Source organism: Petromyzon marinus, unplaced genomic scaffold (genome assembly GCF_048934315.1).
Source record: "Petromyzon marinus isolate PM22_M1 ecotype Great Lakes invasive population unplaced genomic scaffold, UKy_Petmar_22M1.pri1.0 PM_G_Scaffold_54, whole genome shotgun sequence".
In the NCBI taxonomy this organism is placed as follows: Eukaryota; Metazoa; Chordata; class Hyperoartia; order Petromyzontiformes; family Petromyzontidae; genus Petromyzon; species Petromyzon marinus.
The window spans coordinates 1,105,071-1,118,703 of NW_027423007.1; the positions used below are offsets into that span (position 1 = coordinate 1,105,071).

General features: G+C 47.6%; 1 protein-coding gene across 1 annotated transcript in view; it reads right to left on the reverse strand.

The window, feature by feature from the left end:
- The window catches only part of LOC142917901 (uncharacterized), a 52,341-nt gene that overhangs the window by 17,050 nt on the left and 21,658 nt on the right, over positions 1 to 13,633 (reverse strand). The window contains exon 4 of the mRNA XM_076062243.1: positions 4,184 to 4,455. Coding sequence (XP_075918358.1) covers positions 4,184 to 4,455 — 272 coding nt within the window. The remainder of the gene's footprint in view (positions 1 to 4,183; positions 4,456 to 13,633) is intronic.

The window sequence follows — 13,633 nt, forward strand, 5'->3', positions numbered from 1 at the left end:
AGTGCGTGTGCGTGTGTGGGGAGAGGTGAGTGAGTGTGGATGTGTGTGGGGAGAGGTGGGTGAGTGTGTGGGAAGAGGTGAGTGAGTGCATGAGGGAGAGGGAGGGAGGGAGAGGGGGTGGGGAGAGGAAAGGTGAGCGTGAGAGGAGAGTGTGAGTGTGTGTGCGTGTATGAGTGGGTGAAGGTGTGAGCATGAAAGATCCGGGCGTGGTGGTGGTGTTGGCCACGCCAGCCCCTCGTACGCTGCGCCTGCCCTTCATAGGTGCTGCTCGCTAACAGCGCTTGCCCCAACAGTCTGTTGAAGGCTCTACAGGGGATCTTGGTCTTTGATGAGCACAAGTGAAGTGCGTGGGGGCGCTCCTCACAGTGTGTGAGGGAGAGTGGAGGTGAAGGTACAAAGGTGTTTGAGTGCGAGTGTCTGAGTGTGTGTGTGTATGTGTGTGTGTGCGTGTGTGTGGGAGCGGTAGTGTAGCGGTTAGCGCTACGCTGCGCTACGAACCCGGCGACCCGGGTTTGATTCCCGCTCACGGCCAACACCGTCAGTAACGATTATCTGAACCGGTCCTGGGCCTCCCCTAGGTCGACTCAGCCTCAAATGAGTACCTGGTGCGGTGGATAAAAACATTGCCACTGGGGAGACAAAGGCGGTCGGGCGTGGTGCTGGCCACCCACCCCCTCGTGTACCGTTCCGACCTTCATAGGTGCTCGCTAACAGCACTTGCCCCTACAGTCTGTTAAGGCTATATGGGGGATCTTTATCTTTGTGTGTGTGTATGGCTGCTTTGGGTACGCGGTCCAGACCTCCCCAGAGACCCTGGCTGACAGAGGAGGTGTTCAGGATGGTTGAGAAAAAGCGACAGGCCCACGCTCATCGGCTACAGCATCCCACGTCGGAGAATGAGGAGGCTTACCGCAGCCTTCGCTCGGAGGTTCGGAGAGCCGTGAGGCGCTGCAAGGATGGGTGGTGGTCGCGGGTTGCTGTGGAGATGGAGTCTGCCTCAATGGCCCGCGATCACAAATCTCTATTTAACTCCATCAAGAAAGTAACCTGCAGCGCCACACCTATTACCATCATTAGGGGAAAGAACGGTGATCCGATCTCCGACCCCCAGGAACAGGTTTGCAGATTTGCTTAGCATTTCTGTGAGGTCCTGGGGGAGGGGGAATCCCTCAGCCTGGAAAACATCATGGGACAAAGTGGGGATGACCCTGCTGAGGCTGCGGTGCCTCAAATATTGGAGGAAGAAGTCACTCCCTGTGAGTGGCTGGCTGAGGTGCCATCCATTGAGGAAGTACTGAAGGCGATTCAGAGCCTGAAACCAGGAAAGGCACCGGGCAGAAATGATCTCTCAAGCGAAATGCTGAGGGATTGTGGCGTTTGTGCACAGACTGCCCTACATGACATCATAACAACAGTCTGGACCACTGGATGGGTTCTGCAGGATTGGAAGAAGGGGGACCGCACAGACTGTAACAACTACAGGGGAATCTCAAGGATTATTCAACATTGCCTTGCTAGGCACACTGAGGAGAGGCTGGCGGAGCTCCAATACGGTTTCAGGAAAGGGCGGTCCTGAACAGATGCCATATATTCTGCCCGTGTGCTACAGCAGAAGTGTAGGGAATTCCAACAAGACCTACATCTCTGCTCCATTGACCTGGTCAAGGCCTATGATACCATCAATAGGCCTGGGCTCTGGGTTGTTCTTCGTATTTTCGGAATCCCTGAGCCTCTGCTCATGATCATTAAGGACCTTCATGATAGTGAGCGGGCCCGGGTAAAACTACGTGGCCGGGAGTCAGAGCCATTCCCTGTACACCTTGGGGTGCAACAGGGATGTCCTCTGGCTCCAACATTATTTAACATCTATTTCGACCACGTAGTTCGTGAAGCCTTCAGTAGCTGTACCCGAGGAATTTCCATCTGGTACAGGTAGAATGGGAGGCTGATCGATGCCCGGGTGCGGTCAAGGGATGGCTCCCTATTGGTCAACCACGTTATGTATGCCGACGACCTGGTAATAGCAGCTCACTCAGAGGAGAAATTGGAGGCGCTGCTGCTGAAACTTGAGTGTGCCACGGAGTGGTGGGGCCTTACCATCAGCCCCACCAAAACTAAGCACCTGCCTGGGTATTTTATACCATCGGACACTCCACCCCCACAACTCCCAATCGGTGATGGGGCAGTTGTGGAGAGAGTGGAGAGTTTCCCATACCTGGGCAGTGTGCTTATGACTGGCTCCAGTTTAACAGCAGAGGTCTCACTCCGAATCAGTCGAGCGGCATCATCTTTTCATCGTTGCATAAAGCTGTGTGGAAGCTACCTGGTCTGTCACTCCGCAAGAAGCTTCAGGCCTTCTCAGCCACAGTCATTCCCTCTCTTCTCTATGCTTGTGAAACGTGGACACCCCTAATGGAACACCTTCGCCAGTTAGAAACATTTAGGCTGGCCTGCCTACAATCCATCCTGGGTTTAACCAGACTGGATTGTGTGAGGAGTTCACAATTCCTCGAAAGATCTGGACAAAGTCCCATCGGTGAGCTCCTCCGGCAGGCAAGGCTGCGTTGGCTGGGCCATGTAGCCCGCATGCCCAATCACCGCATGCCCAAATCGCTTTTGTTCGGCTGGATCGAGGTGGCTAAACGGGCGCGGCACGGGCTAGAGAAGAGATGGAGTAACGTGGTACAGGAGGATGTGGAGCTGAGTGGACTTGCCAATGACTGGTACCAGCGGTGTCAAGATCGGCCTCTGTGGAGGAGGATTGTGAAGGACGCTACTGGGCAGTTGTAGGCAGTCGCCCTCCAACAACAACAGAGGGTTGAGGAGCGACGCTCACAACAACGAGCGGAGCGCCGGGTGGCTAAAACACAGCAAGTTGGCACAGTAGGGGGCACAGGTGGTGCATCAGCCGGTCATCTCGGTCATCTCAGTCAGTCGACCCATGGCACCTGGGTCTGCCCCGTGACCTCCTGCCAGCGGGCATTCGACACTTCACGTGGCCTCAAGGTGCACATGGCCTGGCACAAGCGTCGTGGTGACGTCACCGCCACTTAGTGGCGAAAGGCGGTTGTTGTTGTTGTATATACAGCTCACAACTGGAGGGCTCTCGCTCCCCAGTTAATTCATTCAGCAACTGCAATGTTTACTGGAGTTCTGAGCTCAGTCTACAAACTATAAAACTATTAACTATTTTTATTTTACAGGTCAGGACCACTGAGCCGGGATAGCTCTTTTTCAGAAGCGACCTGGCCACTAAATGATGGCTCAACGGAGTGGAAATGTACAGCAGCCAAATACTCTGAACGCGTGACGTCGATTCTCAACGTGGAGGGAAAAAAACGGAAGACCCAGAGGAAAAATCCACGAAGAGAACACGCAAACTCCAAATATACAGCAGCAGGCGTCAGGGTCGGGATTGAACCCACGAGCTTATGTATACCAGGCGAGGTCGTAAACATCTCTCCACCATATTCTTGGTTCTTTCGGTAAAGTCACGTAGAAGGGAAACAATAAAATAATAAAAATATCTCTCCACCAGTCATTGCAACAGTCCCTAGCCTGATAAAAGTTTAGTGTCAGCTTATGTGTTGGTGCCCCCACCTGGAAAGAGAAATCAAAGTTCTATCCGGCCCTCTGGCAAAAGCTCTCTCCCCACCACCATCCCATACTTCGGCTAATGAACACAATTAATAATTCAACACATTTGATATTCGCGCCAATCTGAGAACCGCAGGGGCCATCACGAATGAAGGGGCCATTTCACAGACGGGTATATACGCTGCCAGTAGAGAGAAGGGGCGACGTTGCCAAGTGGTTTCACCCACGGCCTCTTGCATACCAGGCGAGGTAGTGAACATCTCTCCACCGCGCCGCCCCTACGGCCCCTATCGTCATCATCATCATCACGGCTCTGTCGTACCAGGCAAGGTCCACCAAGCCATACAGCTCTTTTCCAGAAGCGAGCTGGCCACACAAAATGACAGCTCAACCAAGCGGCTTCTCACATGGCAAAGTAATAGCGCCCAATTACTCTAAACGCGTGTGGATTCTAAACGAGGTAGTTAACATCTCTCCACCGCGGCGCCCCGACCGCCCCTACCGCCCCTACCGCCATCTGCCATCCATCATCCCACTGGTGCTCACGAGGAACCCCCCCCCCCCTCCCCCGGTGCCGGGCACCGACCCTGTTGAAGAACACAGCTCCGTCGTACACCACGAAGCCCGTGCCGTCGACGCGGTGCGGCAGCTTGTAGTTGGTGAGCGGTCGCCTGGCCAGGATGTCCTGGAGGGAGGCGTACTCCACCAGTCTGTCAGTGCGGAACGGCGTCCACGGCATGACGTACACCTTGTCGGTGGCCTGCAGCGGGTCGCGGCACCACGAGCCGGCCTGCTGCTTTGCCTCCAGGAGGTGCGAGGCCTCGCCAACGAGGAGGACGCTGCCCGGGCACGGGAAGACTGCCCAGGGAAAACGAGGGACAGACGAATGAACGAACGGTCGGGTCAGGGATTCGCGGCTGCTCCCTAAGTTGATATTCCATCAACTGAAAACGTTTTTTTTATTCTTGGTTCTTTCGGTAAAGTCACCACCACGTAGAAAGGAAACAATAAAATAATAAAAATATAAAACAATTAAATTCTCACGACGTTTCGACTGCAACACAAGCAATCATCATCAGGTGTGAAAACCACAGCAAGAAAAAAACACAGCAAGAACATTTTCTTGCTCTGGTTTTCACACCTGATGACGATTACTTGGTGTTGCAGTCGAAACGTCGTGATAATTTTATTGTGTTTTTTATATTTTTATAATTTTATTATTTCCCTTCTACGTGGTGACTTTACCAAAAGAACCAAGAATATGAATCCCTGCAGTCACGAAAGCTTTAAATAAAGCCTCTTGTGTTATTGGCAGAAAGAGCTAAAACCTATTCTTATCTTTCAATACTTTTGATACTGGCAAAACAATATTTCCCGATGGTGTTGCTGTTCACCTCCGAGCTATCAACGCTCCGATAGTGCCGCTGTCCTTGTCCTGGTCACCTTTCGGCATTCTCTGGCCAGACACTGATGGGACTGGGCCATAAAGACGGCTGTCTCTGGTGTAGGCCAATACGTTTCAAAGACAGTGCATCACATACTACCGGAGCGTGATGTTTCCGTTTGCAAGTTCACCGTGAGTATGTGCGCGGTTATTGCAGACGTCTGTTGAGTACACGTCAACAACAGACAGAGCGAGTTCAATAAAAATGTCAAACAGACGAGGCGGTGATGGGAGAGCGACTTGAGACCCCTGCACCGTTTAGCCGATGAGTGCCTCCCGGCGATGGATAACAATCACCCGTGGCAGTCCTCATACGGCTGTGGGCCTCTGTGAAGCAAAGCCGCAGGGCCATGGATGGGGTCCTACCTCTGGTTTTAAAAGGTAAGTTTGGTACGAGCGGCTGGATTTAATCACTCGCTCTGAATGTAATGACATTGTCCTGTAAGCAAACTTGGCCCCGCCATAGGAAGGTGGAATTCCCACCACTGGCTCAGGGTTGTAAGCGGGAGATGAGAGCCAAATGCGTCGAGACGCTCTTCTTGAGCAGGAAAATCAGTTTTGAGTCGTCGTCGAATGCGACGGCGAGTGTCTGTTGCCAACCAACTCCTCAACTTGGGCACCGCAGTGGCATAGATGTTGACTACCTCGCCTGGTATACAGGAAGTCGTGGGTTCGATCCTGACCCTGATGCCTGCTGCTGTATATTTGGAGTTTGCGTGTCTCTCTCCGTTTTGAGATGTTAACTACCTCGCCTGGTATACAGGATGTCGTGGGTTCGATCCCGACCCTGACGCCTGCTGCTGCTGTATATTTGGAGTTTGCGTGTCTCTCTCTCTCTCAGTGGTGAGATGTTAACCGCCTCGCCTGGTATTCGATGGGTAGGTCGCTATGGTGGGCCAAAGCATATATATATAATATTCTCACGACGTTTCGGCCACAACACAAGCGGCCTTCATCAGGTGAAGGGACGAGACTGTCTGGTAGGACAGCGCTGGAGTGAAAAAAAGCCACGTTCAGATCACGACCTTTAAGCTGTGTCAGAAGGAACAAAGCGCCTTGACAAAGGAATTAGCATATAATTTAGCATTGAAATGGCCGAGTGATTAGCTTGTGACTGGTCACAGAAATGGCTATGTTAAAGTTAAAGCATACACATCCGCAGAGGCACCCCTTGACAAAGGAATTAGCATAGAATTTAGCATTGAAATAGCTGAGTGATTAGCTTGTAACTGGTCACAGAAATAGCTATGTTTAAAGTCAGAGCATACACATTCACCGAGGCACCTAGTACAAATCAAACAGGAAAATTTAGCATTGAAATAACTAGGCGAATTTAGCATTGAAATAACTGAGTGATTAGCTAGTGACTGGTCACAGAAATGGCTATGTTGAAGTCAAGGTCTACACATCTGAGCTATTCACAGTAACTGGGTATACAATACAATGTATAATGAATACTATATAGTGAACCAATAAAAAACTAAAATATAAATTACCTTAATGTTATCAATAAACTCTATATTCTCCAATCAGCTAAGCTACCAACAATAAGTCGTTATATATCACAATGCTATATGGCGAAAAAATGGGTGGATTCTTACCCTCAACTTTAGCAACACGGATAGCTACGGGCCCCGTTCAGATGGACGAGTTCATCCAAGCTCGGAACAGAGGAGGGGGAGAGAGACAGCTGCGAGGCGCTATTATACTCCATGTTGTAAACCATACCATTAACCGTGGTGTGAGAGGTATTAAGAGTCAATGCTGGTGAAAGAGCTGCGGTCTGAAGGTCATCGTAAAATACTATTAATTAAGAACGGAAATGGTTTCAAACATCTTTCCAATGGTTACTAAGCCAGAATCCATCTTCTCGGTTGAAATTGTCTCTGTGCTTGTATATGTGAATGGCCTCATGAACGAATCTCTCATGGTAGCCGGTTGGTTTGCAAAGAACCTCCGTCTTGGAGAAGTCAATGTCATGTGAGCCCACTGAATTATAACAGTGATCTGCCACGGCAGAGGAGTTCGTCCAACCGTGTTTCAAGTCTGCTTTATGTTCACGGATGCGGTCCGAGATATGTCGTTTGGTTTCTCCAATGTAGCTACTACCACAGAGGCACTTTAGTTTGTAAACGCCCGGGTACTGTATGTCTGGAACAGCATCTTTTACAGATGGAACTAGATCACGGATTTTATGTATTGTGTTGAATCGGACCTGGACCTTGTGTTTATTCAGGATTTTGGAGATCTTTTTAGTGACCCCTGCAATGTAGGGTAAGGTGATGGTTTTGAGTGGCTCCACAAGAGAATCCTTCTTCATGACTGGAGTGATGGCTTTGCGGATTGTGTAGTCGGAGTAACCATTAGCCCTGAGAGCCTGGTGTACGTGCTTGAGTTCACTGGTAATGTGTTCCTGGTCGGAAATGCATTGGGCTCTATGGTATAGAGTCTTGGTGAGGGAGTTCTTCTGGAATGGATGGTGGTGGGAATCCGGTTTCAAGTAAGCATCTGCATGGGTGGCTTTCCTGTAGACAGAGTGGCTCATTGAACCATCATGTCTCCTTTTAATTAAGACATCCAAAAAGGGTAGTTTGCCATCTTTTTCGACCTCCATGGTAAATCTGATGGCTGGGTGTATGGAATTGATGTGGTCGCGGAATTGGTCTAGAGCAGGCTGGCCATGTGGCCAGATGACAAAGGTGTCATCCACGTACCTCTTCCATAAGGTCGGGCGTAGAGTGGCAGTCTGGATGCCATCAGTTTCAAAATTTTCCATGAATACGTTGGCTACACCCGGAGATAGGGGGGAAACCATTGGGGTGCCCTCAGTTTGTTTGTAGAAAGTTCAATTCCAGGTGAAGTATGTGTTGGTTAAGCAATGTCTCACAAGGGGGGGTACACCCACACACCGAAAAGATAGACGTCAACAAAGTCGTAATTAAGCGCAGTAACAGTTCCATTTCTGATGGTCTGAAATCCGTTTTAGCTAAAGGTCTAAACTTTGCTGTCACCCCGAGACACTTACCGGTTAATGATATCATTGCCCATGTCGACGTTGCACTCAAGGGCTTGAGTCCCATCGCTGCAGACGTAGCAAGATCTGAAATCGCTGCAACCCTCAAAAACGCTAAGTTGCCACCCAGCAACATCAGCAAAGACGAACGTTTTGAATTATCTCAATTAAAAAGAAGGATGATATTGTCGTCCTCTCAGCCGACAAGGGCAATGCCACTGTCATCATGGACAAAACAGAATATAACAACAAAATTCAAGAACTACTCAACGATGGCAGCTATACAAAAATAAAAAGAGATCCCACCAACAGCCTGGTTACCAAAACGAACAAAATCATCTCTGATTCAACAGAAATAATTGATGAGACCAAACAGTTCTCGTTGAAACCCTCTGCTGCCAGACCACCAAGATGATATGGCCTTCCAAAGATACACAAAGAAGATACACCCCTTCGTCCCATCGTCTCTACTATCAACTCCCCCACCTATAAACTGGCACGTTTTCTTGCTGATATACTGCGACCTTTCACTGGAAAAACCACCTCTGCGGTACTAAATTCTACTCACCTGGTATCGACAATCAAAGGCATTTCCCTGTCCCCAGACGACCTGCTTGTCAGTTTTGATGTGGTGTCCTTGTTCACCAAAGTCCCAGTACCTGACACCATCGCTATCATTGAAGACCTGGTTCATCAAGGACTGCACACTGATGTACCCCCCCTGGTGAGACATTGCTTAACCAACACATACTTCACCTGGAATGGAACTTTCTACAAACAAACTGAGGGCACCCCAATGGGATCCCCCCTATCTCCGGTTGTAGCCAACGTATTCATGGAAAAAATTGAAACTGACGCCATCCAGACTGCCACTCTACGCCCGACCTTATGGAAGAGGTACGTGGATGACACCTTTGTCATCTGGCCACATGGCCAGCCTGCTCTAGACCAATTCCGCGACCACATCAATTCCATACACCCAGCCATCAGATTTACCATGGAGGTCGAAAAAGATGGCAAAATACCCTTTTTGGAGGTCTTAATTAAAAGGAGACATGATGGTTCAATGAGCCACTCTGTCTACAGGAAAGCCACCCATACAGATGCTTACTTGAAACCGGATTCCACCACCATCCATCCCAGAAGAACTCCCTCATCAAGACTCTATACCATAGAGCCCAATGCATTTCCGACCAGGAACACATTATCAGTGAACTCAAGCACGTACACCAGGCTCTCAGGGCTAATGGTTACTAGGACTACACAATCCGCAAAGCCATCACTCCAGTCATGAAGAAGGATTCTCTTGTGGAGCCACTCAAAACCATCACCTTACCCTACATTGCAGGGGTCACTAAAAAGATCTCCAAAATCCTGAATAAACACAAGATCCAGGTCCGATTCAACACAATACATAAAATCCCTGATCTAGTTCCATCTGTAAAAGATGCTGGTCCAGACATACAGTACCCGGGCGTTTACAAACTAAAGTGCCTCTGTGGTAGTAGCTACATTGGAGAAACCAAACGACATATCTCGGACCGCATCCGTGAACATAAAGCAGACTTGAAACACGGTAGTACGAACTCTTCTGCCGTGACAGATCACTGTTATAATTCAGTGGGCTCACATGACATTGACTTCTCCAAAACGGAGGTTCTTTGCAAACCAACCGGCTACCATGAGAGATTCGTTCATGAGGCCATTCACATATACAAGCACAGAGACAATTTCAACCGAGAAGATGGATTCTGGCTTAGTAACCATTGGAAAGATGTTTTAAACCATTTCCGTTCTTAATTAATTGTATTTTACGATGACCTTCAGACCGCAGCTCTTTCACCTGCATTGACTCTTAATACCTCTCACACCACGGTTAATGGTATGGTTTACAACATGGAGTATAATAGCGCCTCGCAGCTGTCTCTCTCCCCCTCCTCTGTTCCGAGCTTGGATGAACTCGTCCGTCTGAACGGGGCCCGTAGCTATCCGTGTTGCTAAAGTTGAGGGTAAGAATCCACCCATTTTTTCGCCATATAGCATTGTGATATATAACGACTTATTGTTGGTAGCTTAGCTGATTGGAGAATATAGAGTTTATTGATAACATTAAGGTAATTTATATTTTAGTTTTTTATTGGTTCACTATATAGTATTCATTATACATTGTATTGTATACCCAGTTACTGTGAATAGCTCAGATGTGTAGACCTTGACTTCAACATAGCCATTTCTGTGACCAGTCACTAGCTAATCACTCAGTTATTTCAATGCTAAATTCGCCTAGTTATTTCAATGCTAAATTCTCCTGTTTGATTTGTACAAGGTGCCTCGGTGAATGTGTATGCTCTGACTTTAAACAAAGCTATTTCTGTGACCAGTTACAAGCTAATCACTCAGCTATTTCAATGCTAAATTCTATGCTAATTCCTTTGTCAAGGGGTGCCTCTGCAGATGTGTATGCTTTAACTTAGCTATTTCAATGCTAAATTCTATGCTAATTCCTTTGTCAAGGGTGCCTCTGCGGATGTGTATGCTTTAACTTTAACATAGCCATTTCTGTGACCAGTCACAAGCTAATCACTCGGCCATTTCAATGCTAAATTATATGCTAATTCCTTTGTCAAGGCGCTTTGTTTCTTCTGACACAGCTTAAAGGTCGTGATCTGAACGTGGCTTTTTTTCACTCCAGCGCTGTCCTACCAGACAGTCTCGTCCCTTCACCTGATGAAGGCCGCTTGTGTTGTGGCCGAAACGTCGTGAGAATATTATTGTGTTATTTTATTTTATCAATTTATTTGATCTCATTCTACGTGACTTTACCGAAAGAACCAAAGAAGATGAATCCTTGCAGTCACGAAAGCTTTAAATCGAAATTTAACCGCCTCTACGGGGAGGGATTTCACACATCCTTAAGATCATTCAACAGACTCCGGGATAAGAAGGCTCAACTAATCGAGTCTCTCACCTTTCTGAAGAGATGCCGCGACTCTAAGGTAATACCAACCGCATTTACACTAACCTCTGCTGTTGCAACTTCTCTCAATGCAAAACGAATTCTAGCTAGAACAATATTCACTCTTATCTCGGAAAAAATCAGACTAACACGCACCGAACTCGATCAGTTAGACAAGACACTCTACAAATCACACTTAACATTGACAGCAACAATGTCTACATCGGATTGGGAACATGTAGACAATATGACTACCTCTTCGGCTGCCACTATGTCGACCAAATGTAGGGACAATTTGATTTCCAAATTCAATCACCTCTCCAGCTAAAAATCGGACCCACACAACGAAAAGATAGACGTCAACAAAGTCGTAATTAATCGCAGTAACAGTTCCATTTCTGATGGTCTGATATCCGTTTTAGCTAAAGGTCTAAACTTTGCTGTCACACCGAGACACTTACCGGTTAATGATATCATTGCCCATGTCGACGTTGCACTCAAGGGCTTGAGTCCCATCGCTGCAGACGTAGCAAGATCTGAAATCGCTGCAACCCTCAAAAACGCTAAGTTGCCACCCAGCAACATCAGCAAAGACGAACGCTTTGAATTATCTCAATTAAAAAGAAGGATGATATTGTCGTCCTCTCAGCCGACAAGGGCAATGCCACTGTCATCATGGACAAAACAGAATATAACAACAAAATTCAAGAACTACTCAACGATGGCAGCTATACAAAAATAAAAAGAGATCCCACCAACAGCCTGGTTACCAAAACGAACAAAATCATCTCTGATTCAACAGCATTAATTGATGAGACCAAACAGTTCTCGTTGAAACCCTCTGCTGCCAGACCACCAAGATTATATGGCCTTCCAAAGATACACAGAGAAGATACACCCCTTCGTCCCATCATCTCTACTATCAACTCCCCCACCTATAAACTGGCACGTTTTCTTGCTGATATACTGCGACATTTCACTGGAAAAAACACCTCTGTGGTACTAAATTCTACTCACCTGGTATCGACAATCAAAGGCATTTCCCTGTCTCCAGACGACCTGCTTGTCAGTTTTGATGTGGTGTCCTTGTTCACCAAAGTCCCGGTACCTGACACCATCGCTATCATTGAAGACCTGGTTCATCAAGGACTGCACACTGATGTACCCCCCCTGGTGAGACATTGCGTAACCAACACATACTTCACCTGGAATGGAACTTTCTACAAACAAACTGAGGGCACCCCAATGGGCTCCCCCCTATCTCCAGTTATAGCCAACGTATTTATGGAAAATTTTGAAACTGACGCCATCCAGACTGCCACTCTACGCCCGACCTTATGGAAGAGGTACGTGGATGACACCTTTGTCATCTGGCCACATGGCCAGCCTGCTCTAGACCAATTCCGCGACCACATCAATTCCATACACCCAGCCATCAGATTTACCATGGAGGTCGAAAAAGATGGCAAACTACCCTTTTTGGATGTCGTAATTAAAAGGAGACATGATGGTTCAATGAGCCACTCTGTCTACAGGAAAGCCACCCATACAGATGCTCACTTGAAATCGGATTCCCACCACCATCCATCCCAGAAGAACTCCCTCATCAAGACTCTATACCATAGAGCCCAATGCATTTCCGACCAGGAACACATTACCATTGAACTCAAGCACGTACACCAGGCTCTCAGGGCTAATGGTTACTCCGACTACACAATCCGCAAAGCCATCACTCCAGTCATGAAGAAGGATTCTCTTGTGGAGCCACTCAAAACCATCACCTTACCCTACATTGCAGGGGTCACTAAAAAGATCTCCAAAATCCTGAATAAACACAAGATCCAGGTCCGATTCAACACAGTACATAAAATCCGTGATCTAGTTCCATCTGTAAAAGATGCTGTTCCAGACATACAGTACCCGGGCGTTTACAAACTAAAGTGCCTCTGTGGTAGTAGCTACATTGGAGAAACCAAACGACATATCTCGGACGGCATCCGTGAACATAAAGCAGACCTGCCGTGGCAGATCACTGTTATAATTCAGTGGGCTCACATGACATTGACTTCTCCAAGACGGAGGTTCTTTGCAAACCAACCGGCTACCATGAGAGATTCGTTCATGAGGCCATTCACATATACAAGCACAGAGACAATTTCAACCGAGAAGATGGATTCTGGCTTAGTAACCATTGGAAAGATGTTTTAAACCATTTCCGTTCTAAATTAATTGTATTTTACGATGACCTTCAGACCGCAGCTCTTTCACCAGCATTGACTCTTAATACCTCTCACACCACGGTTAATGGTATGGTTTACAACATGGAGTATAATAGCGCCTTGCAGCTGCCTCTCTCCCCCTCCTCTGTTCCGACCTTGGATGAACTCGTCCGTCTGAACGGGGCCCGTAGCTATCCGTGTTGCTAAAGTTGAGGGTAAGAATCCACCCATTTTTTTGCCATATAGCATTGTGATATATAACGACTTATTGTTGGTAGCTTAGCTGATTGGAGAATATAGAGTTTATTGATAACATTAAGGTAATTTATATTTTAGTTTTTTATTGGTTCACTGTGTAGTATTCATTATACATTGTATTGTATACCCAGTTACTGTGAATAGCT